Source organism: Athene cunicularia (assembly GCF_003259725.1).
Source record: "Athene cunicularia isolate RWA chromosome Z unlocalized genomic scaffold, athCun1 chrZ_part1, whole genome shotgun sequence".
Lineage (NCBI taxonomy): Eukaryota > Metazoa > Chordata > Aves > Strigiformes > Strigidae > Athene > Athene cunicularia.
The window spans coordinates 15,335,280-15,362,553 of NW_020799142.1; the positions used below are offsets into that span (position 1 = coordinate 15,335,280).

The following is a 27,274-nucleotide window of genomic DNA, read 5'->3' on the forward strand; positions in this document are numbered from 1 at the left end:
AAACTTATAGGAATATCAGCACCATCATATACATACATACATATATATATATATATATATATATATATATATATATATATATATATATTTAGTAGATTATACGAAGTTCATTGTGACTGCATTCTGCTATTTGCATTTCTCTCATGTTCCCTGCCTTCTTTCATTTTTCCTAACAATTTTTTGAATTTTGCACAGGAACAATTTAGCAGTATCTCTACTGTCAAATCTGAGGAAGTTTAAGCCCTCAGTATGAAAATGCCAGGTCTCATTACTCTTGTAAGAGGATCTGTATTTAAATGCTTAGGCATAAAAGAGGGATCCTCAGCTCCTCTGTTTCCTGCTGGTATCTATGGAGGTATCTACATTTCACAAGTGTCATTCTCTGTAAGTCTGCTACTGGTGTTTTTTACCATAAAGAGGCACTGAAGAGTTTGCTGTTAATGCCTTCATGCCTAGATTTTCACATGGAGTATTTATCTTGCCCATGGGGATTAATCTAATAATCATTTTATGATTATGGGCTGGTGAACAAGTTCTTGTGCAATAAGTCAGTGCATGTACACAAGCTGGATGTCAGTTCCCTTCTAAAAATTACTATGCATATTTTTACCTTGAAGAAGAATTAAGGGAATTTCTTTTTCTCATTGAAGGTTCAACAGAATAAGGCTAAATTACTCCAGACTCAGAATTTATCTAGAGTACATAATATCCTGCTATTTGAAATATTATCTTAATTAACTGCTATTCTTTGGTATCCCCAGGTGATATTGTTACTGAATTTGGCCTGATCTAAAACATAAGAAGAAAATAATGGGGGACTTTAAGAACAGATAGCAATTTTTCTTGTCCTTTAGCCACTGGATTAATTTCTGCAGTTCCAGAAGAGAGATCCACCTCAGAATTCATGAAACATGCATCACACATTACATAGAGCACTCCCATGTGAGCTGGAAGATGAATAATCAAGTCTCTCTTCCAATGTGATCAGGGGGTGAAGTTCAGCCCAGAGCAACTTCCAGAGCTCTGGGAGCAGTTAGACTTTTTAAATAATGAAGATATCTAGAAAAAACATGGGTTCTTCTATTTGAGAGGAAGTATCATTGTCCACATTAATCTGAAGTTCAGAGAAGTTTTTTTCTGGCTGAGAGATGCATTGTCTTTCAAATAAACTCTAGATTGACTTTTTTTGTTTTGATTTGTTAAATTTGTTGGCTATTTAGTTGCAGATCATATTTTTTATTTTATTATGTACTGAATAGGAAGTCTGGGCATGTAGCTTGTGGTTAAGAAGGATTTTTCAATGCTGAAATTAAGGACCTTGAAGTCTTCTTGCAAATTAACACAGCATGTATTTTCCTGATACTCTTTCCTTCTTCAGTGATGAGTACGTGACTTGTGGGCATCTTTTTGCCTCAATTTCTGTGATTGCTCATGGCTTCTGTGATTATTTTGGTATACCTTATACATGGAATCATTTTAACTTCCTTCCCAGAAACAAAATCCAATAGGATCAGTCTAGAATTTTTAAGTAAGAAATGTAGCAAAACCAAGTCCTCTATATGTTTCTCAATTGCTCTCTTCTGCCAGAAAAGAAGAGGGACAAAAATATAATAAAATAAAGGGTGTTTTAGCCTTTTCTGGCCTTGCAGATATAAAGCTTTAGATGTATCTTTTCTGCATCCAAAATCAAATGCTTGTCCTGGAGTTTGTCTTGAGCTAAGAGAAATCTTATCTGCAATACTAGAGGTTATAAATGTTAAGATAACATGAAGCCAGCTTTAGCCATATCTGTGAAAGCTGCCATGCAGCTGGATATAAAAAATTAGGAAAATCCAAAATACTAGACTAAACTTTGAACATAGACATAAATTTCTTGTTGGATTTCTCATTGGTTGGTTTGTTGGGTTTTTTTACCCTTTCTTTTGCACTTCATCCAAATAGTTATATTTCAAATACCTTTTTTTTTTTTTTTTTTTTTTTTTTTTTAAATTAATTACTTGTGTATTCAGAAAATTGTATTGTAGCTACACTGTGAAAATTCTTCTGTTTCTCCTTTAGATCATATTAACTCCTCTTCCATAAGGAACTTGTATTCTACTGACAGATGGTAAACACAATAAAAAGTAAATTAAATTTGTTATGTAATAAAAATCTAGTATTTCTATAAAACATTATTTGAAAAAGACATATTGAGCAGCGGTTTAAACAAATTGATTTTTAACTCCAATCTCCTTCAATTAAATTCAGCCAAAGGAAGAATGACATAAACTTGTATTTTATCCACCTTCTCAGTCTAATCTTATGAATAACAACCTTTCAGTTCAGATTTGAGAAGCCTGGGGATGGCTCACTTTCAGTCATCTCAAGTACTTTCAGAGTAACATCCTTCTCATTTTTGATATGATTTAAATAAATGATCCATCAAAAATATACAAGTATATCTTATTTTATGACAGTCAAGATCCTTGTTACTAATATTTTTATGTTTAGATTTCACAATCTAGGGATTAGCAATGTGACCTTGACAGTCATTGGCATATGACAGGAATATGAAGCAGGAGATTTCTCTGCAGTAAACGTGTTCAAGAGTCTGTCTAGTGTACAAGGTCTCCTAACTATGTATTTCACCACTAGACAAAATAGTATTAAAACCATGGCCCACAAGGCTGTTCTCTCAATTTACTTTTAGATTTGCCAGCTTTGATTTCGTTCCATTGCTTTTGTGGTAAAATTCTATCAACATATGAGGTAGAAAATTATCATGCTTGAAGTTTTATTTCTGGGTTTTTACAAAGCTTTCACCTGTGTGAAGAATTCATACTTACAAGTATCTGCCTTAGATGATACAACTGTTAGCCTTGCAAGTTTGAAGTTTTTTTTCACTTGGATCACAAAGCTGTCTCTAAACAGTCATTTCTATGCAGTGTGTTATGTTTTGACACAGAGCCAAATTCTGAGTTCGAGTGCCTCTCTGCCACTTTAGTCTGGACCTGTTCCTCTGGAAATTCCCTGAAATGATAATAACATAAAATGGAGTATCTTGGGGTGCAGGGTTTAATTTTTAATAAACTTGAAATATATATATTAAAAAAAAATGCTGTAGAAAATGGGAACAGAAGGAGGCAATTTATGGCGGGTTTTAGAAAAGATGGAATATGAAGAAATTATAGTACTGTGAGGCATAGGTGAATGTTAGTGTTGCCCATAAAAGAAGCAAAGACCAGCATACAGAAGGGGACACTTAGTTGCTCTGTAAAATCATAATCTGAAGGCATGGCTTGGCTGAAAGATGGAAAGCAAACAATTACTGATGCCTTATAGTAGTTAAAACATTTTTAAAGGGTTATTTGTTTAAATTAAGGAATCAAATATGAATTTTGTGTGCTAAAGCTGCATCATTAAATTCTAACAGATGTAGTTATCGAAAGGAAAGGAAAGAAAAGGTGGCTGTGTTATTCTGAAATGGTGTTATTGCTATCCTTTATTCAAATGAGTATATGAGGAGGTGGGGAAAGCGTGAACACTTCCAGAAAAAGATTTCAAAAGTTGCATAAGTAATACTCCATCTCTGCTGTGCTGTTCTCTCAAGTGCTTCCCATATTGCATGCAGAACTGCAAGAAGCAGCAGAGGGCCAAAGTTTCATCATGCAGATGAGAAAATATTACCAGATTGAGGGATTCATGCTTCTAGAACAGAAGAATTCTTTTTTAGGGGGATAGACTCTATTTGAATCTCTATTTGAAAGGAAGCAGGTAATGTATCAAATCAGGAAGTTGTACTAACGTTTCAAACCCTTTGAGGTTGAGTTATATCAGAGGTTTTAAATTCAAGTGTGAGGGAAGACAGATAGTTCTTAAAAAGCATGTTTCAAAATGATGCATTCCCCTAGGTAATTTTTGTATCTCTGAAGAAAAGTAGAATTCGAAAATTTTTATCAAATAGGAAATCTGAAAGGACAGAACAAGCAGTGCCATTATTATTAGATACAGTGAAGAAGAAAAAGGACATGCTTCTATAAAACTTTTTTTTTTTTTACTTTTTTTTTTTTTTTTTAGTAGAAGGCCAAGAAAAACAATTGGGAGAATATGAATATATAGTTTGCAGTTTTTTTTAAAAGTGAAAGAAAGCTGACATGGTGAAACAGTAGGATAAAGACAGTCCTTGAAAATACATGACATCCTTCAAAAAGTTGAAGTTTTGCCTGAATGAGGAAAATAGAAAACATTATAAAATCTGAGAAAGTTACATGAAAAATACAATGAGTAAGACCAAAAAAGGGTTATAGGAACAAATGTGCTAAGAAAACTCCCTCATATCATGAAGTCAGCTAGAGAGATTGGAGGGACATAACTAGGGTTAAAGGAACCTTTAGCAAAGGCTTAGTACAGAAGATCTTGTGAAGCCTCTTATAACAGATTTTCTTCTTGTAAGAGATATCAAATGATCTGCCCCAGATTTAGGTAATAGTAGAAGACCTTATTAAATAAATGGGTAAAGTGGACAAGGACAATCAGCAGAACAGTGCTAAAGGAGCCTAGGAATTAAATAGATGAATTACTAACTGAAACGTGAGCTTGACAGGAAACAGAGTTTTGTGCTGTTCTATGTACTAAAAATGATTTTGAAAAAAAAAATGGTGATACTAAGCTATTCATGGCATTAAAGACAACTATGTAAAATTGCAAAACTGCAGAATGTGATAAAATAAGCAGATGAAAACTGAAATGAAATGCAAAGTGATGCACATGGTGGGAGGGGGGCAAACGTAACTTTCATGATAGTCTCTGACTGAATATTGCTGTATAGAAATGAGTCTTCATGCAAAAGTAAACAGTTGTATGAATATGTTAGCTTGATGCTCAGAGGTCAAGGAGGAAGCTGTCATGTTAGGAAGTGTGTAGAAAACAGCAGAAAACGAAGCAGAGACTTTATGCTGGTGTGTACATCCCATGACCACCTGCATGTTGAGCAATGTGGGAGGATCTGGTCAGACCTCTTGAAGTGTACATTTTTTTATTAAATAAATGTAGTATCCATTCAGTGCTAGAAGGATATGTATGTGTGTGAGAACTTGCAGTGTATTACAGCTGGTTTAAATCAGTTCCTCCATTGAAAAGAAAGCATCCTTACAATAGTCATTATCCTACAGGCAGAGACCTGGGGCTAGCAGTGCCTGACCTCAGTGCTACTCCCTGTGTTGTGCATAACATCAGGACACGTACAACATTCTATTGCATGTGTAATAGTCAAGAATCACAGAATCATCTAGGTTGGAAAAGACCTTGAAGTTTACCTAGTCCAACCATGAACCTAACACTGACTGTTCTCAACTACACCATATCCCTCAGCACTATTTAAACACCTCCAGGGATGGGGACCCCACCACTGCCCTGGGCAGATCATTCCAGCTCCCAACAACCCATTATGTAAAGAAATAATTTCTACTATCCAGTCTAAACTTTCCCTGGTGTAACTTGCTTCACTGCCTTTCTTTGGACATGCTCGAGTAATTCAGTGCCTTTTTGTAGTGAGAGGCCCAAAACTGAACACAGGAATCGAGGTGCGGCCTCACCAGTGCCGAGTACAGGGGTCAGATCCCTTCCCTGTCCCTGCTGGCCACGCTATTGCTGGCACAAGCCAGGATGCCATTCAAAGAGTTTGTGAAAGAAGGAAGCCTCTTCAGGTATGATGGGATGAAGCAGGTTCAAAAGAGTGACAGGGACAATTCAGGATGAGAATTCATTAGACTGACCAGGACAGTTTAGGCAATGAAAGAGACTCTGAGAGAGAATGATGGCTGTCCCTCAGGGGTGTCCTAGTATGTGGAGTACCCTTAGGAAGGTGTCCTTGTTCTAGTGCAGGTTTCCTACAGGCTGCAGTCCACTCAGGGGGGCACCCTTCAGGACAAAGTGACTCCTTTCTCCAGCCACATCTCCTGCAGCACCTTCAGCCATCCTCAGAGCAGATGCTGCTGCTAGTTCTGACCAGCTGAGCCCTGCTGTGACTGCCGCAGAGAAGTGCATGGCTGCCTCTCACAGAAGGCATTGCTGTTGCTCTGGGTCCTTAAACTCTGCTGTTAACACCCAATAACCTACATAAAAAAATGTGAGTGGTGACGGAGTGAGGCAGTGAACAGTGACAAGGGAACTACAATGGCTGCTGCTGTTCTGTTCACAGGGTAGTTCCCAGCCTGGTTCAGCTCTGGGGTCCACTGATGCACTCCCAGGCAGCTGTGGTAGTTTGGGACCCCGGGCTGGCAGGCTATTCTCCCGCCTGTACATGATACCTGTGCTGCCATATTGGTTTTTAGGTTAAATTTAATGTTTTGGATGTAGGCTAGCAGGCCTTGGTGCCAGACAATTTTCCAGGTATGCCTAATTTTTTAGGCTAGACATAGACTGATGCAACCCAGTATCAAACATGTATTTCACTTCAGTATGAAAAGGACTTCCCTGAAAATGAAAGATGAAATTCTTTTAGCTAAAACTCTACTTAAATAGAAGTTAGCATTACAACAAAAGTGTTGATATCTACTGCTACTTACTACCTGTCTGCCAGAAGAGGCAGAGAACCAGCAAAAAATTACTTTGTGATTTACTCTCTCCAATATTTTCTATCCCCTTGATCTGTTTTTAGCATAATGTCATGGTTTGGGCCCAGAGGGCAACTGAGAGCCACACAGTCGTTCACTCCCTCCTTCCTCGCCCCAGGGCTGGGAAGGAGAAAATGAAACAAAAGGGTCAGGAATGAAGTTAAGGACAGGGACCAATGACTCGGCCATTATGGTCACAGGCAAAAGACAGGCTCCTTAGGGAAAGAAAAAGAACTTCACATTAATTCAAAACACTCACAACACCGCCACCTAACAGACAGAATGGAACAGTGAGAAGCATTACTATATCTTAAAAACACCTGCCCCCACCCCTCTCTTCTTTGGGGACTCAGCTTTGTTCCTGATATCTCTACCTTCTCCCCTCAGTGGTGCAGGGGCAGGGGAGGGGGGATGCAGCCATTCCACCTCTTCTTCCTGCAAGGCAGGGGGAATCACCCTTCTGCATTCTTCCCCCTGCTCCATGTGGTGTCCGTCTCACGGGAGACAGTCCTCTACAAACTGTCTGTGTCATGAGTCCACCCCACGGGATGCATTCTTTCAGTCCTCCCAGCACAGAACTGCAACAGTGGGGGCTGCTTCTTCCTACAGAGTCCTGGGATCCTCCACAGGCTGCAGGTGAACCTCTGCCCCTCTGGTGACCTCCATGGGTGGCAAGGGGAGCAGGCCTGTTGTCTCACCATGGGATACAGGGGGCCTCTCTGCTCTGGTGCACCTTTCCACCTTCCATCTCCTTCCTTCCACTAACCTCAGTTATCACATCGATGTTCTTGTAACTCCTCACAAGTCCCCTACTTCTTTTCAGGTTCCCCTTCTTAAATATGTTATCACAGAAGTGTGGCCACCATCAGTAATTGGCTCAGACTTGGCCAGAGTCAGGTGTGACTTGCAGCCAGGGGAGCTTTTGAGAAGCTTCTCACAGGGGGCTACCACTGTAGCCCCGTCTCCTATTACCAAAAACTCTGCCACACAAACCCAGTGCACATGAGAAAAAGATTGAAGAAAAAATGTTTTTACTGTTTAAAGAAAAAAGGCAAAATATCGCTTGATTGTAAAATAAGATGAGATTTTTCTCAGTGTGTTATAAAGGCGAGCACACAATTATTTTCTTGTGGTCACACTTGGCAGTTAGCCTTGTACATGTAATAGGGTTTCACATACTTAGGGAAGGCCTATCTCATCTTAATCAGTCTTGATACAGTCCCTGGGACTGAGTCAGCCCAAGTCCCTGGCTGTGAGTCCTCAGAGATAACATAAAAGTGAAGAATAAAATACTAGCCATTGGTCTGTGAGTTTATAAATGCAGTTATCAAATATACAGTCATAAGGAAAATACATTTAGTGGAAATATTCTTACCCAAGATTACCTCTTCCTGCCCCCTTCCCAGACTCAGTGCCTGACTGAGTTGCTCAGCTCCCACATCTCTGTCTTTCTGTTCTAAAGGATTTTTCTGGGGTAAGTGCTGGACAGTTACTTCTGGATGGAAGTTATTAAAAAAAAAAAAAAAAAAAAAAAAAGGAGTGAAATTACTGTAGCAGGTTACAAAGCATAGAGGAATGAAAAGATAGTCCTATTGCTAGATGATCTATTTCTTCGGATAAAGTTATAAAGCCTGCTTTTCTAAACACAGAGAACGTGATTTTAGCAGTATACAGCATGACCTCTAGGGGGACAGTAAAGCCCATTTAGTGCCTTTTTTTTTTTTTTTTTTTTTTTTTATCCAGCACCCTGCTGGCCACTCTTCATTATCCAATACATAGCCGTGATTAATGACATTTCTAGTAACAAGTTCTCCAAATTATCTGATAGCAGTACTCGCATTGTATCAATATGGTAATATGCCTTTTCAAAGAACTTCTGAAAATAGAAGGCTTCTCCTTCTTGCATAGGCTGCAAAAATTTCCTGAAAAGTTGTTCTTGTAACCTGCATTTCATACATTTCAGCTGTTGGAGAAAGTATGTAGGAAAGTAATTCTCCAGTATTGCTTAGGTTTGTTTGATAGCATCTTGGGAATTTGCATCCCACCAAGAAAAATGGTACAGTACTTAATAATCAAGGACTTACGGTAAAAATATTAATGTCATCTGATTGCTGGATTTGTGATTAATACCTGCAGAGGCATTATTGTTACAGAAAAAAATTTATATTATTTCCCTTTGAAAAAGAAAAATGGCTGAAAATACAGTTTTCTGCAAGTGTGACATTTATGTCTATTCTATTGAAATTAATTTTTGACATTACCTGGATCAATGTCAAAATTCCCATTTTCTCCACTGGAGAGATTGTTTACATATTGTTCATGCTAACAGAAGAAGTTATGGCAGGAAAAGGAATTCCAATAAAGCACTAAAATAGAAAACACTTGTGAATTAAATCAGTGTATTTGCAGTGTTATTTTTGTGCACTCTTCATAGATGTTAATATTGCATACAATACATTTCTCCAGGGAGCTCCCTTGCAGTTCTGAAACACTGGTTTTTATAGCAATGTTTTTAAACTGGAGAATATAAGGAAAGTAGTAATTATTAGCTTTTCAGTTTAATAATGCAAGTAAGGCTTTTCTCTCTCATCTGTTTTGTTTTGTTTTGTTTTTGGTTTTGTTTTTTTTTTTTTGGGGGGGGTGAGTTTGACTGATGTAGCATTGAAATATCTTTGGTATGACTGTTGATTACCCCTCATTTAGCCAAATGTAAAGAATGTGGAATGTTCACCCTCATGTCAATTATGCCTTTTTAAAAGCAGTGTAAATGAATATAAATAGAGATGTTACATGCATTCTGTTTGATATTATGACATTCTGTGTAAGTTCCACTGTTCTAAAATAAAATACATGAGATTTTGGCAGGATCATTCAGTTTCAAGCATAAGTTTCTGGATATTTGCTTCTGTGGAATGATAGAACTGATTTGCTTTAAACATTACCTTGCACTTTATTATTTAAATTGTTTTCTCTCTGCTCCAAAGGAATGCATGGTTTTGAAAAATACCTGCAATATGAAGCAGACTATATAGAAAATATGTCATATTGAATGAAAGGAAGTAAAAGGTAATCCAGATAGGCAACTTTGATTGATTTTTGGGTTATACATTATCAGATGGTTAAGGAGATAAATGGCCAGTAGCATGATAATAGGAATACATTTGCCTTGAATATTCAAGTATTTATTTGCATACATCTCTCTTAATTATAGATTTCTCCTTTCTCAGTGATAGCCTATCCATACAAGCTGTTTTTTCCTACTCAATCATAACTAGAGAAATACAGTGTCTTGCTTAGCATTGGAGGGATGAATAAAAATTGAGCACATACTCTAGAAGAAGATAAAATGTATTCTTGTTTTGGGACCTCTTTCCTCCTCACGCTCTTGCCTGCCTTTCACATCTGTTCCAGTTGTCTACGTCTTTCACAGCTTGTTGCTTTTGAAAATTTCATCAGTGTGGCTTAACAGATTCATTGAGGTGTCTTTGCTCTTTTGTTTCGGCTTTTTTTCTTTTGTATGCTCTTGTTCTGGGGAAGAACAATGTCCCTAAACAGCAACTCCAACTGAAATTAAACAAGCCAACATTAATGTGTTCCAGATTTGGTCCTGGCCACTAAATGAGTCATACACTGCAGGGAGAAGCTCAGGCATTTTGGATTTTTATCCTCAATTTTTCTAAAGGGACTGTGCTTTGCTTGTCTCTGAGATTAAAATCTGTAAACAACATACTTTTTCAGAGCAGTGCCAGGTTTCTTATAGCATATCAAAGAGACAGGCAGATCATTCAAGAGGTCTCTAATCCTGTATGATGATGTGCTTTTTTCCCTATCTTTTTAATTTTAAGAACTTTGGCTTTATCAGCCCAGAACTACGCAGAAATAGAGACATGTCAGCCATGAACAGTATGTGTTCCTCATCTCACTCATGCATGTGGATGTTGGGTTGCAACAGGGAGTAAGCCATACCTTAAGTCCTTATTACACATTTTATAGAAAGATTTGAGGCAGTGATTGGCAACCTAAATCACTGTATTAAATCTTTCTAGATCATGAATCATAAAGTGTAACTATATTGCTGTCAGTCAGAAAGGAGAAAAAAATTAAGCCTAGAGCTATACTTTATTAAACACAGCTCTGATGCAGACACAGGTGCCTTTAGAGTCAGATTTAGTGAAATAATAAGTAATACCATAATATTGCCAGCTTTCAGCAGTTTGGTCCCCCAAATCTTCATTCTGATTTCTTATACTGAAACCCTTTTGCTCAGGTTTTAGGTAAGTACCTATGGTAAACAAACTATGTATGTAAGGGTGAGCAAGCACAACATATAGGCACACAGAGTGTTAACTCCTTATGGAAGACAATGTCTTCACCTAAGTTTCTGTTTGTTAAATTCCTCTTAGAGGGTGGATGGGCAGCTGTTGTACACAAGCATTAAACACTCCCAGTTTTTCACAGTCAAGTTGTAAATATTAAAACAACTTAAGAGTTTCTTGGTTAGTTCAGTGCATGCCTGTGCAAATTTCAGTGAAAGTTTTTGAAAAATAAAATTAAAGGAATGTAAGGCTATCTGGCAAGAAGAAAGAGTGCAAGTCCATCAAATTGTGCAGCAATGACTATTCTGGAGTGTTTTATAGCTCTTTTAAAAGAAAATATGCTTCTTCTGTGAAGAGGCAAACATACATACAAACAAATAACAATAATATCCTTGATGTTACGAGAATTTATTTTATTTGCTTCTAAAATCTTCTGATTCACCCTGGAATCTGCTAAAGCAGTCTGGCCAAAGTTTTGTTGTTTTTCATTTCTCCTCTTCGAATACTGCCTTTGTAAATTTTTTCTAAACTTCTTAGAATTAATTCCTGAAATGAATGATACTGTTTTGCTTTGTGTGAATATGCTGTTCCATTCAGTGGACCTCCACTCCATGCAAACATCTTGAAAGAGTAGTGGAAACATAGAGCTAGAAACAGAACACAAATGGGAAGTCGTTTTTATTTATTTTGTCATTTCTTAGTCTCCTAAAAAAAAAAAAAAAGGTTTTGTAATTGAGCTACCAACTCAGGAGAAAGATTTGCATTTTAATTGTCTTCTATTGTTTAAAAGTTAAGCAATATCAGGAAAAGCTTCAGTTTGAAGTTACTAGCATTTTTGACTGTTGTGTCTGATAGTTTCTGTATCAATAGCAATTATTGAGGCTTAATGACTATGATAATGAAATAAGTGTATGTATATGGTTCTGCCTGAAGTCCACTATGAACACCTTTTGTTTTCACTATTTCTTTGGCTAATATTTTGGTCATATTTCTCGTGTTCAACAGGAATAAGGTTCACAGTGCTTTGAATGAAAACTTGGGTAGCTTTAAAGGTTTGAAAGTAGGGCATCAGTCTGTATGACTCATGTCTCTGTTATAATAAACCACATCAGTCTGGAAGTACCTCTGGGTTGTTCAATGATGTCTCTTTTTGTGATGTCATGTGATGAATCTAGGTATTACATCCACAGAAAAATAGTGACCAGGGAATGTTCTTCAGTCTCTTTGATCAAAAGTACATCAAGCAAGAAGTAATTTCTTTAAACTTCATCCTAGCAATTAATGACCTTTGCTTTTCTCTTCTCTTCTATTCTATTATTCTAAGACTTCTGCTATCCTTCTCTCTGGCTGTGGTATGAACTTGTACATTATGGATGTTTGTACAAATATGACTGCAAGTGTTTAAGACAGAAAGTCTCTCAATAGGTGAAAAAAATAACTGAAACCCATTTAATATGCTAATATTCCTTTCCAGAGCTAAAGCCATAAACTTGTACCTTGGTTTCATACATAGTTCCAGATATTTTATGTGACTTCTGTGAATTTTGTCTAAAGGCATTAACTAGTTTAATTAGCTAAATATATTTTTTCTTTTGTGTGTATTTTGAGCATTGTTGGAATGGATTGAGACATGATTGATATACTTTTGTGTCCATTTCAACGTGTAGCTATTTTAAATAGAAAAAGTAACATGAAGATACTCTTGTGAATACTGATTTTTATGTAAAGATGACAAGTAAAAGATTCATCACTGAAAATTCTTTTTTCATTCCACAAAACTTAGATAAACATGGCCTTTATGTGTACCTATATATTCAAATATGTTTGAATAATGAATGATATAATCTATGAGTAGTATATTAATAACTTACAATAAGATCATTTTCTAGGAATGAATATTTTCTTAAGGAAAGTCTATAACAATATCCTAGAAACTGATTAAGATCTTGTGCGGTATTTCAATGCAGTGTCCACTACTCACCTCTTATGTGCTCCCAAATCTACTGATGTGATTCATAGATTTCTTTCTCACATAAAGACTCTATCATCTCTGTGCAGAAACAATACCCATATTGCTTTTGCTTCTTTCAGTGCTGCATTCCAGGCAATGCTTGGAATAAGATCTTTCTCTTCCCATGCACTCTCTTTAGATATTCAGCAGTCCCAACATTTTTCCTATCCAGTTTCCACAGCATAGACATGAGGGATTTTTGTCTGGGACCTTCACAACTGTTGTATCTTTGTTTGGCAAATCTCCACTGGTAGCAAGTATAGGTGTTGAGGCAATGGAGGAAATTGAGCCATGGCTCCTGGGGACAAGGATTCCTCCCTCACCTCATTTTCTGCCTCTGTGGAGAGTGGGCTGCTGGTAGTGCCCCTGAGACTCCAAGAGGTAGGCACTTCATACACCTCTGGCAGCTTGGCCACACTGTCATTCCAGGTGGTAGGATGACACCATTCAGTCTCTTGAGTTAATAAACTCTAGTCCGCTCAGATCAGTTTCCTCTTCCACCAGTCTCCTGTGGACTCTGATGCTTCTGCTGACCACTTCATCTCACAAGTCCAGTGGACTTTTTTGTGTGGCTACCCATATGAATGTAATCTGCATCGGCTGACCCATATTATCAATTATAATGTGAGGGTATACATAAGATGGACAGCACTACACTCAAGAACTGCCAGACTAGGCCCAACTATATAGTCATGGGCACAGGCTCTGGGCAATGGTACAAAATCAATGCCAGAATTTGTTTCACCTTTGTAAAAAACTATTGAATGGTCATTGAAGCCAGGTGATAGGGAGGAAGGAACTATAACTCGATCACCCTGAAGCAGAGTCTAACTTGGTTACCCTTAAGGGCATCCAGCAGGACCATAGGAAGGTGTAGCCGCTACAGGTCTAATTGCAAATTAGATTTTGTATTTTGTTGTTGTAAAACTGCCAACAACAATATTTGTATATATGATATCTAATTATCAAAAAAATTAGCTGTTTCCTCAACAGTTGGCTTTGTTTCTCTGTTGCTGGATGCTGCCTATAAATAATTAAATACATAAATAATCAACACATATTTATTATTTATCTAAAGGAAGTGGCAGAGTTTTAGAAAGCAAATCAAGAAAATCAAGTAGCATGCTGAAGACTTGCTCATGCATTGAAATGAGTCGATTTCTGAGAAAGGAAATCTAGACTTTTAGATCTGTCACAGGTCATAGTGTTCTTCTGTGGGGGCAGGAAACTACACCTGTACATGCGTATATCTATGTGAATACATTTGGCTCTTAGTATCATACTGACATTTAAGAGTTCATTTTCTGTTTTGACAGAGGTGCACTTCAGATTCTAAAAACTTAGTCATTTTAAAACAGTACATTATGCTAGCAAAACTATGCCAGTGTGGGTGATGCCTAACCTAGGAAAATATTTCTGGTACCCATATGAGTTGCATCAGTGATGTGCCTGCCCGTAAGGGAAAAAAGCCTTACCTGGAATTTTGTTTGTATGATTGATTGCATATTATGAGATTTTACCAGAACGGCTCTGTTGGTCAGAAATTGCACTTCACCTCATCTTTGGCTGACAGACCTAAGGAAAAAAATGTGTGCAGAGATGTACCTGGCCCAAATGAGAATATAAATCCACTGCCTGATCCTGGAGCATATGAATTTCCCTTTGACTCTACTCTTCCATGATTATGCACTTACCCAGAGGCTGATGAATGCTGCTTTTCAAAGCTGCCATGCCATCATCAGTTGCTAGAGCATTTGCTTAGCTATTTTTGTAATACAAACATGAATTTGTCAAGCTCTGACAACTATATGAAAGTACCCAACTGCTGGTTTAAGCATCCTTAGGCACCTGAATTTTAAAATTACTGTAGCTGACCTTCTTTCCATAAATTTAGCATGTCTGCTGGTCTGAATAGTATATAAGTTAATGGATGCCTTCAGACTGAGAAACTAGCTAAAAATACCCAATAAGGCTTATTCATTATTATGAACAATGCTGCTAACATTCAGTTAAATAACTGTGTCAAAAAGCACTGCCTCAGAAGTCTGTAACCTTCTGTAATTGTTTGGGTTGGCATGCATTTGTTATTGATGGGAAAGCATGCGCTGTTCATGGATATGTTTGTTGTATGGTTCAAGGTAACTGTATGTGTTGAAGAGTTTAGTGATACACAAAGCATCTGTTCTACTGGATCTTAGACGGTTTACAGCTTTTATACACTGAAGCAGTGTTTTATGCCTGGATCTTGTACAACTTGCAAAGACCTTGATGCTAATGATATAAATTAATTTCCTTTCAGTATAACAGCTGGTATTTGGATGGTCGAGGGATAAAACCTCTCCTCTGAAACTTGCAGAACACTTCTGGTTTAGTCATAGAGCCACCATGAACAAGAATACCTGTAGTCTACACGGGAGGAGCAAAAGTGTGAGTAGAAGGTTTTCTTTTCCTTACTTCCATTTTTATTGTCAGTATTCTTCCATATTACTTATGTGTTATGTTATCCTTTCAAATACCATTTTCTGAGTAGGATAGCAACTGTGATAAAATCTTTCTGGTACCCCATTCTTCTATCTGTAGCTTAAATTAATATGTGATGTCTTGCACACAGAGATAAGATTGCTGAATAGTAGTATGTTTTTGAATTACTTTTTGTGAGACATTAATTTTCAAGGGTGTATTTTACAGAGTTATTAAAAGAGATTTTTTTCTTGAGCATTCATTGAAATATAAGCTCACACATTATTTACACTGTACTCAGTCATTAATGTATGTCCCTGCACTGATGGTGGTAACAGGGACTGCACTCGGTTTGTTAATGCATTGTTGAAATATTGACTGTGTAACCCTCCAGCAGATCAATGAAAAAATATACTAACAACATACGCATTGATTTGGGTGAGGCTTAATTTTATTTGTTATCTGGTTTTTGTGGTAGTTTGTTTTTGTTTTTTTTTTTTTTTGTCCTATGTATGTATGTCTCCTAGTATCCAAGAGTGTTACTGAAACAGAGAAGCTCAGATGCTACTGCAGCCTTTTCCATCTTTCAGATGCTCATGGAACAACACTGGTTGTTGTATACCATTGGTATTATATACCAACAACTCTGCTTCACAGGCACAGATGAAAACTGAATATTCCTTTCTGATATGCTACTGCTACATTTCAGCTGTTGAATATGCCCCTTCTCATAATAGACAAGGACATTTTATTTAGATACTTTGATAAGTGATAATAGGAAATAAAAGTTCTAGGGTGCATCTACAAGGACACTGCATCTACAAGGACAGAGGATACATATGGTTATATTTCCGTGTTTTCTGAGGGGCTCCCAGCTTGTATGTAAAATAATTTACTTGAGAAATATTCCAGGTTACTCTGGATCCAGACTTTTTATCGTCCAATGAGTTTCTTCCACCTTGCCCCATCCTGACATTGAGACTGCTGTCTTTGCTTTGTCACCACTAATGCCTTGGTGTGTTTGCTTCCTTCTCCCCTGTGCTGTCTCAGTTTTCTAATCCAACGTGATTGGCTGTGGGACCAAGAGGATGAGTTTAGTTGACTTTATCCAGAACTGCTCAAATTCCTCCCTGTTCTCTCAGGTATGGGACAGCAGCGCAGACATTTCTGACCAGGGCTGGTGTGGAGCTTCCTCAGTGTGGCAGGCTGTACCTGCTTCAGCTCCTGGCTGTGGGAACAGTTGCTCTTTTTGGCTTATTCTTATTTTTTTTTTAAATATCTATGTAGATAACTTTTTCTTCACTGTAAGTTTACTGTACATGCTATCAGCATATGTATGTACAATCATAGGGAGAGTGACAGAAGTATGTTAAATTCATCATGGTGCCACAGTTTGATATGTGTGTATCAAATAAACAGCCTGATATGCCTCAACAAACTGGAGACAGGTATTCAGAGTGCTTAATAAAGCTTCACTTTTGCTGTCACCTGATCTGCTGACGAATTATGTGAAGCATGAGGCTGTCCATATAATTTTTAACAGACTGCAAAGCATAAAATTTTAATGTTAGCTGATCTAATGAGATTGGGTCAAATCTGGGTAAAAGACCAGCATTGTTTCAGTTTAAGTTAACTGAATGAATTTTTATCAAATATATTTGTATTAATTCAAAGGCTCTTAATATTTAAGTACAAATGTGCTGGTATATATTTTGTGAAATTAAGTTCCTGAAGTTCAGCAAGCATATGACCCTGACTGAGAATTTCAGGCCTTGAATGAGAATTTTTTAACCTACAAAATAAACTTCCTTATTTTTAGTGTTAAAGCCTAGCACATGTTGCTGTGTGAACTTAACCACCTGAGGCTATTTTTTCTTAAAATAGGTATATAAAATATTTCCTACTCTCTGTCTGTTGTTTTTTAAATTGCAAAATATGCAATCCCTAAGAAATTATTTTAAACCATGTGATAGCATGCTATTTAAATAATTCCTTGACTACTTCTCACAGGGGGACAGTGGCACTATTTGAAAAAAGTGACTTTGGTTAAGTGTCTCATTACACTTGTTGAGTACAGCCAAAGATTTCATATTACATGATGGTGACATTGAATTTTTTACCTTCTACATGTCTGTCAGTTTGAATTTGCATTGTCAAAGTTATCCATGGTCTGCCAGACCAGTCATTTCATCAAAAGACCACCTAATGAATAAGTAAAAATGTCAGTGAACTGAATAATCTTAAAAATAAAAATGGAATATGGCTTTTATTTTTATTTTGTGGTATATTGTCACATAGCTTTCAAAGAGATTTTTATGTTTCTACGAAGCATGTCAATCAAAGTCTTGGTTCAGTGGTTTCAGATGTCACTGAATATAATTTATCTAATATTGAAGATGATCTGCAGATATGTAAAAACATTTTGTTTTTTCACAAAATGTAGAACTAACTGTACATCATGAATTATCAGAAGCTTGGTTCAATGGTGTAGAATAATAGAAATTGCAGATAGTAAAGGTAAAAACATTAACATTTCCTGATTTTTCTGACAATAATAGTGTTTTTCAAAAAATCATTTGCAAGTGATCTTGTCCTGCAAAATATGTTAATACTTATTTTTATACTTCCTCTAATAGATTTTTATTCCATTGCTTGTGCTTCATGTCCTCAGACAGCACAATATGTATAATCTTGCTAGTCCTCTGCCCTTTCCCTGGCTGATTTGCATGGTATTGTTATTCCTTCTGTTGGCAGCCTATGGAGTTGCATTTAACTGTAATAACTGTTTGTAATAGGGGTTTGTATAGTAGTCAGCTCTTTCACTCTTGCTCACAGCATTCAGTGAGGATGTCTGCACTTATGTCCTTTCAGTCTGTGTGTACTATTTGTATAGTCCCTCTTAGTTTCCTTAGGTAGCTTTTTGTTTCTTTAAATAGTTTCCTCATAAATAAATTCCCCTTTTCCTGAAATGTCTATTTTTCTGGTGTCTCGAACTGCTTAGAATATTCTAGGTGTTTTACTGCTTTAACTTCCATGACTTACCATCTGGTACTTCTGAAAATATAGCTAAAGTTGTTCTTTCCCTTACTCCCTCCCTCTATCTAATTTGGTTCTCTCAGTGCTGCTTATAAAGTTACTTCTAGTATAGGATAGGGGTTTTAGTTAGTGCTGATCAGCAATGAAAAGACCTTTTAGAGTATTTTTTACAATAAAACACTGAACTTTATTATTTGTGTTTTAGAAGGGCTTCCTATTATTTTAGTAACTGGATGAACAATGTATTTCTACACAGCGCTTTATGAATTTCCACATAATTTGTTCTTTATAAAAGAATAAATACACTATAAATTGGTATTTTTAAAACAAAACTTTCAGCCTATCTTCAGTTAAATTAGCACAGCCTTACTGATGATTAATACACCAGCAATATTAAATAATTTTTGAATAGAGTATCACAATAACTAGATTGGGAGTATACTGGAGGTATACTTGGTCAGCTAAAGGAAGTGAGATTCCACTTTCAGGTGATGAGTGCTGGTGTATGTGAAGAAAAGAATAAAATCTGAATGTTACATTGTGTGGGTGTTCATCTTGGAACATTGTGTCAGAAGTGAGTCAACTCTTGTGAAATCAGAAAGTAGATATTGCAAGAAAATGAACCAACCAAAGGATATGTTTAGCAACTGGGCCTGCTTAAACTGTGGAATTTCAACAGCTTCAACAACCACCTAAAAAAAAGGAGCAGGGACAGAATTAGAGCTTCAACAGTATTTGGTCAGCCTTTTAATTTAAGAAGACCTGTAAAAGTATGGAAGTGTGAGACTGTTTTGAATTCATAAATATTACATATAAAAGGAGCATTTTCAAAAACTATAACTTCTGGATAAACGACAGATTACTAGTAGGAGAAAAAATAGCTGTCTTATTCTACGAGGAAACCTTTAAAAGCAAAGTTCTGACTACTGATGGGATCAAATAAGACTGGATCTCAAAAGGGACTGCTCAGAGAGATTGCAGCAAAGCTCCTGAGGGTTTAGCTGCATGCTGGAGTTGCGGGGGGAGGAGGTGGTGCGCGGGGGAGGGTGCCGGCCGGGTGGGCGCCGGAGTGGGCTGCAACTAGTGCGAATGCAAGGCAGACGTGGAGCACCCATAGAGATGAAGCACAAAGGAAGGCGAAGAGCTATTTGCAAACAGCTGACTCACTGAGATGTTTTCATCCAGAGTATTTACGGCTAGATAGTCATAACCTTTGCTTGTGATGTGGGGGAGTGAAAAGGAAGTTAAAGATTTCCTTAATTCCTATGCCCATTTCTGTTTAGATTATGACTCACAGAGATGACAAGAGCCAGGGGCTCTTGGTCCACCACTTCTGTAAGCAAATGGTCAGGGAGAGGGAATGTCATCCTGTCCATCCTAGCGAAACCCAGTACACCCCTCTGCCCACCAGCTAGCGTAGCTATTCAGCAACAGGGTAAGAGTAGAGTGATGTTGTAGCTCTCCACAGAGACTGTGAAGGAATTGCAAATTAGTTCAATTCCAGGTCCTTTTCTGTCACAGTGCAGTTGTATCAGACAGCAATTCTTGCTTTAGGTCAATAGTTCTAAATAACCAATTCGTCAACAGAAATGGGAGAAGCTTGCAGTGTTCCAGAAGCATTTTTCATAATAAATTTGCATTACTTCCAAAGAAATTGATTTTTCTCTCACTGCCAATGGTTAGCTCCATTTGTTACCTGATAGAAGGACACTTAGAGGGAGATTGCTTGAACTAACTATTAATGGGAAGCAATTACATTATGCATTCTTTGCCTTATTCCAACCCTTCATCTGTAATACAGCCTTTGCAAAGGAAACAAGGAATAGAAAAGGGAAAGGTGGGACACTGCTAAAGGGCAAATTGAAGCCCATTCAGGGATGCTACTTTACCCCTAATGTCAGTTACTGTGGTTGCCTGGCAGAATATAAATTTTAAGCAGCATCTTCCCTTAAGCAAAGCAGCCACTGATGCGCTGCTGATGCACAGGAAATGCCTGAAAAGAGAGTAAGTAATGCCTGGAGCAACTTTAACCCTTTCTGCATGTCTTCTAACATTCCTTCTACAGGGGTTAGTAACTTAGGTCCATGGTGAGAAACCAGTCTGAGAAAGAATAGCTGGATTTGACCCCTAATAAATTAATTACTTTTATTGATTACTATTGATTAATTGGTTTCGATTCATTTACTGTATTCATATGTGTATATTTGATAATCCCCTTTTTTAACTGTGAGATTTTCTTTTGGAGAGAGAGAAGAGGTTCTACACCAGGAAGATACTGGTTTATTCCTGACAAAGCAATTGCAAATGTGTTTCTTTCCTCCCACTCATTCTGGATTTCTTCAGTTTTGTCTTCCACCCTCTCCAGTCTTTCATGGATTTTCCGAATAATGTTTCCAGCTATCCTATTCTGATCAAATCTCAAAAGCTGTACTCCATGCTGACGTAGTGAAAAACTCAATAACCAGAGTTATTAAGCAGGTATTCCTTTATTAGTGCCGGGTGTGTGTGGGTTCTCTCCTCCTAACACGCACACACACACACACACACACACACACACACACACACACACGAGTTAAAAAGCCCTCAGGCTATACAGACAGTATACAAACATATGCATGATTTTCCAGAGAAAAGGCATGAGTATTCAAATGGTTTCCCAGATATTGTTTACATATTCCCACCCCAACCATGCATGCTCTGTAAAATGTGGTGGTGGTCGTTGGGTGGTCGTTTGACTAAGGCTCTAAGTCTTCCTCGCTGGTAAACTTCTGACCTTTTGCCAGTTTCTGCTGAGCTGTGTGCTTTAGGTGGTCAGAACCGGTCTCTGTATAATCCCATTGTCTTCTATGCAGGCTGTATCTCCCTTATCTTTGAGGATCTGCTGTTTTTATCAGTTCTCTGCAGCTAGGTTGGAAAAAGGTTCAGTATTTTAAAGATTACAGATTAGTATTACAGTATAATAATTACAGATTAGTTATTAACTTTTTCCCCCCATCAATGCTTTTCTTCATTCTGCCTCTAATATTTCTGACATTAATGTACATGCTTTTGCCATCATTATCTCATTTTTTTTCCGTCACTCATCTGCTGGTTCAGCTCCTGCCTACCTTCTTAACTAAGTTCCAGCTTTTTTGAAGCAAGTCTTACCTCCTTATCTCAGGCTTGGGCAGTAGTTAGAAGTCTGTGATTTATAACTTCACCACGTTGGAACATGAAAATACTCCCACCTATATGCTAACAGACGTAACAAGTCTAAGATGTAACTCAAATTTTATCTGCAATTAGGCAGATTTTAAAAAAATCATCTGTGGACCAGCAACATTTATATTGTTTAAATTACATCAAAAGAAAAATTCTCTTGTTGGTTTTGAGTGGGTCTGACAGAGAATCCTACAGCTCAGCTACACTAGAAACCTATGAAGTGTAGCCGAGTCTTTACTTTTTGGACATCTTGCACATTTGTGTCACTGGCATTTTCTGTCCCACTTCTTCCTGTCTCCAAGGATAATTGCCTACATGTGAAGCTGGATCTTCCTAGCAATACAGATTACTTCTATACTTCTGAGTCTTTCCACCCAGTGCTGGAATTCAGGCTGTCTTCAAGAGACACAGAGTTCAGGCCCTGTTTCATGAGAAGGGCTGGGAGGTTTCAGTCATCTGTACCAGAACTACACCTTCTTCTGTGTTTCACTGCTTACTAATTGCCCCAAACCAGTTCTTGTTCTCTGAAACCAACTCCAGCCCTCTTGTTTTTGCTGTTTAAGGGAAACTGCTCTCACCTTTGTAGACATTTACTACAGCAGTGAAAATTAAATTAAATTAACCTGAAGATCCCCCTCTATGGCTGTAAGAGAACATACTTACCTTAAAGACTGTAAACTTAAATACAGATTAAAAGGTTATGAAAGGAAACAATAGATAGATAACTGAAATGACTGATGGCCTGGAGTAGATAAATTAGGAAGAAAGAGTATAGAAATCAGGACTTTACACATTGCACTTCATGCTGAAGAAGGCTGGTGGTCAGAGGAGTAGAGGAACAGCATGAAGGTGGTGGATAGTTAAAGCATAGTAGTATTAGAGATTCAAACAACATGATCTCTCCCTATTTTTTTTTCCCACTTATTTATTACTCATGACTGAGTTTCTCCACACTGATCTCACTTCTTTAAATATAAAGGTGGTCTTTCAGGCTCTTCAGTTTGCTATCACTACATCTGTTATTTGCCTCTTTCAGACTAAGTTTTAAAATAGTGCCTAGGCAAAGACTGACTGATGCGGATAGAGTGAGTGGCACATAAGGGGAATGAGCATGTGGCTGATGCATACTGTATATGGAGGGAAATGTAATATTGTGTAATTCCTTTCCTAGAATACATTCCTCTCCTACTTACTTTCACTTGTCATTTTAAATTGCAGGTTGGTATGGTCAATATCTCTGTGCCTGTTAGAGTGCCTGCAATGGCTAGAACAACTGGTTCTCCAGCATAATGAGGTTCTTGGCATACTTGCAATATAAATATTAAATAGTTTTAATAGAAATATGCAAATGTAAAGTATTTGGAAGTATGACAGATGTAAAGGCTAAGAGTACTAAAGAGTGGTAAGAAGCAGTTATGTGGAGGATGTTTGTATGGGAGCAAATATTGTAGTCAGTAGCAGAATAATTTGCTAAATATGGACATGGTTTCATGCAAGTTGTTATGGAAAATCATGGGTAATTGTCTGGCCAAGATTACTGTACTTTAGCCACCGACAGCAACAGGAGACATGAAGAATTTGAAAGAGAATGAAAGTAACAGTTGAGTACTATTAAGGTTTGAGTTGGCCGACAAGACCAGTAAATTTCAGAATTAAGACTGCCCCTGAACTCTTAGACTGAACTCTTGTTACCAGAGTTTTATCATTTATACTGTGTTGCTTTAGCAGTGGCTTCACAAACAGCTGTGACTGTATGTGCAAAACGACCTTTTTATCTTATACACTTTTTTCCTTGTGACACATGTAATATATCTCATCTTCTACCTGCATATACATACATGTCTGCCCACTTAATATAGAGCCTAGAAATGCAGAAAGCATATGCTATAGATATACCTCAGGAAGCCCTTAATGAAAAAATAATTACCAATTTTCCTTAAATGAATATGTCATTCCATTCAGAAAAATTTAAAATACGGTCCTGAAAATAGCTAATCACAAACTCGCTTTTGTACAAAATATTAGGCTTTTTTTCACCTAGTGCACTGCATTCAGAGTAACGAGTTTGGTTACCTTTTACAGCACCTCAGGTGGAACACTGCAAACTTTTCTTCTGCCAGGGAATCTGTATGATCTGTAGCCCTCGGGCAGATGCTACTTGTGGTTTGAGGTTGGGAAGCCTAGTAATGTACATCAACATGCTTGTTAAATATTCAGGTTCTTGCCTATTTTCTTCAGCACTGCAGCATCTGCAAAAATCTGGTTTGTCCATTTCTTTCTCTCCTCTCTCCCTCCTTTCTAAATTTGATATGATATGATTTGGACCAAAATCCAGTTTCAGACAAGGAAGACAATGTGCAAGTTCTGGGGAAGTTCTGCTTTTCTTTAAATTCCTTTAATGATTATAGTTAGCAAACTGGTTTCTGGGGTCTCTTTATCTTATCTGTATTGACTTAATACTAATTTACTCAGTAAAAATTTTGTTAAAAAGAGTTAAATCAATCTACCTGTGGATTTTGAAGCACGTGACAATATAGAATTTGACTATGATATGTGACCCCCCTGAATGCCCGGCTTTCTTCAGTATAACTTCAAATCTTTGCAGTTGCTCCAGGTTCCTAGCTGTTAGCTTGCAACTATGCTTTTCAGACTTGCTTATAGTTATTACAGGATGCTACCTCCTGCTTTAGAACATTATTTGGGGCTCTCCTAGGATATTAGAGCAGTCATCTTCCTTTCTAATGTAAGATCCAGAAAGGTAATGAAAGCAATTATGCAATGTCTAAAATAAGAGATCTGTTACAATGTGTAAACTGAGCCAATTTCTGTTAGATGTTTTACGAGATCATATAACATCATATTAATTGGGATATTTTGCTGTAAAATGTAATAATAAGAAGAACAAACAGTAAAAACCATAAAAGCTTACCTGAAAAAGTCAGTGCACCAATATCAAAGTGACACTTAGGTAATTTGCATGTTCTTAAATAAATAAAATGAAAACCAATTGCAATGATTTTGAAAAATGAACTAACATACTCAGTACTTTTGGCTAAGGGATTGAGAAAAACATCAAGAGATGGGGGATATATTTTTCAGGATATATGCTGTGTTTCTTCTGATATACTTTGAATTACCATATATTGAGAAATCTGACTGCAAAACATGTGAACTATTGAAAATAATTAGAGGCAATACTGCCCCATTTCTCCATTAGGTAAATAAATTATTGAGTTTTCTACATATGAAGTTTGAAACTTAGACAAAGGCTATCACACTCTTGTCTATATATTTTACTGCATGTGCTTTATAATGTCACTTAATGGCCAACTTCCATCTATTTCTGGGGCACAGCATTGCATATCATTGATTTCCCAGCAGGGATCTATATCTACATTACATGACACATGCTGAGATCTAGATGTTACTTAGTAATAATAGTCTCTGAATGGCAACATAAGAGCAAATAAACTAGGGTGGGAGGGGAAGACTTTATACATGGATAGTGAGGAAAAATTTTAATAAAATTCTTATATATATCTATAAGCATTTACTTTTGGCCTCTGGTTGCTTTGCTTCAGAAAATAAAATGCTAGAAGTTTTTCTGGTACATTTAGAAACTTCCTTCTAGAAACAATTTTCAGCTATTATTCTCTTCATAAGAAACCAGCTGAACAGCCCAATCTAGACAGTAGAAGCACAAGTCTCAAAGGTTTTCCTAAGAGTTTTCAAAATAAAACAATCATCTCAGTTCAAATACTCTTACTTAATCATCCTCTCTTAATAGAGGAAATGAGGCTTTCTGTGTTTGTCTCCTGAAATGGCAGCTTGTTTGTCTCTGGAAAGAGGTATTTTATGGGGGGGGAAAAAAAAAAAAAAAAAAAAAAAAAAAAAAAAAAAAGAGAGAAACTACATTGGAAAATGAGATGAGATAAAGCAGTGAATAGTAATATTTTTTAGAGAATGCATGTATTTCTAATAAGGCTTGAGTGAGAGTGTGTGGAGGTGACCATCACAAACCCACCATAACGTTATGTCTGTACTTGGACCTTTCTCCAAGTTTCTTTGGAGGCTGTTCTGACATCTCACTCTATATGTTGTTTAGAAATTCACTCCATTTGCATACAGAATCCATTTAAAACACAAAATACCACACAAAACTGGAGTTTGGAGACAACTACAGTTTTCTTCTAGTGTTGATGTTGTACCATTTTCCTTCCACACTCTGAATGTTTGCCTATTTGTCTTCAAACTACATTATCTTAATGACAAAAGATGATACTTTTAATACTATAAATTCTATGTTGCAAGGCTGAAAATTACTTTTATATCAAATGAGAGTACCCACATGATGTGATGAGGGTTAGCAGGGTCCTCACTAAGGAGAGGTACTACTGTTTGCCATAAAATATTGAGCTCTAAGCATCATAAAATTGCTATCCAGTATTAATCCTTATCTTTTTTCTCTCTTACATCATCAAATGATACTGCATTTTAACTACCTTCAAGCAAAACTAAACTGCTAATTACAAGAAGATAGCTGTGCCGAGTATATCTTAAATCTTTCTGTTTTCTTCAACTATAGGATTTTATCTTCTTGAAAATGTGTGCATATGGAAAAGGGAAAGAGAAACTGACAATTTTTTTCCCCTAGAAAAACTAATTAGAATTAAATGTTAATTAATTAGCTGGTGCTGACCATAATGCCATTTGCTGAGTTGCTGCCTAATGGACTTTAGCAGTCAATGAAATAGTCAAGATAAATGAGATTAAATTAGAGAATAAATTTATTTGATATTTCTTCCCTAAGCATGCCTTCCCCCCCCTCACCCCAGTGTTCACAAGTACTAGATCTCTTACTTTTTCCTTTAGTCAGCCATATGTTTTTCTGTTTCTCACTGCATGAAAATTCCTTCCACTGTTTCTGTTTGTGGCTCTACTTTAACCTCTCCTCTGGTGGTGTTTCTCCATGTGCAATCCCTCTAAATGGTAAACGCAAAGTAATTAAAAAAAAAAAAAAAAGAAAAAGATTGAATGTATTATTCTAAGGTTGAATCAATGAATAGAGTATCAGAGAAGCCACAGTAAAAGTAGTGAGTCTGGGAGACAGGACATTATTTTGGCTCCAAGAGCACTGAAAACTATCTGTGATGCATAAGCTGAAGGAATAAATATGATACAATCCATCCATGATAGTATCACTAAGGAAAACCGAAAAAATTAATAGTGCAGTAAAGTAAATATCCTATGTTTGAGAATACCAAAATACTACTTTCACAGAGTTGAATGATATTCTTTTTCCTGGAACAAAATCACTTCCTCAGGAAAAGCATCTATTGGCTTTATAAATACGCCTTGAAGGTCTAACAAAAGAAAGCCCTCATGCTTTGGTCGACCACAATTTAAAATATTATTAAATTTGATTTATTGCCTTTGTCAGGGGCCTGGTAAGGTACCTTAGTTGGCATTTTACAAAAGAGGGAGGGAGTAATTTGTGACAGCAGAAGGTATGCTTTACGTGTCTGTGAAAATCCCTATTCAGCTTTGCACAGATGTCTTTGTTGGGACTGATGAATTTTCAGAAACCAAGAATCTTAATTCTAAAAGTGAAAAAATACTATTTCCCTAATTGTTTCTGCCTGACTGTGGTAAACAGA

General features: G+C 37.0%; 1 protein-coding gene across 1 annotated transcript in view; it reads left to right on the forward strand.

The window, feature by feature from the left end:
* PDE4D (phosphodiesterase 4D) overlaps positions 1 to 27,274 on the forward strand; it is a 658,904-nt gene that overhangs the window by 106,084 nt on the left and 525,546 nt on the right. Inside the window, exon 2 of the mRNA XM_026865784.1 lies at positions 15,220 to 15,347. Coding sequence (XP_026721585.1) covers positions 15,306 to 15,347 — 42 coding nt within the window. The 5' untranslated portion in view covers positions 15,220 to 15,305. The remainder of the gene's footprint in view (positions 1 to 15,219; positions 15,348 to 27,274) is intronic.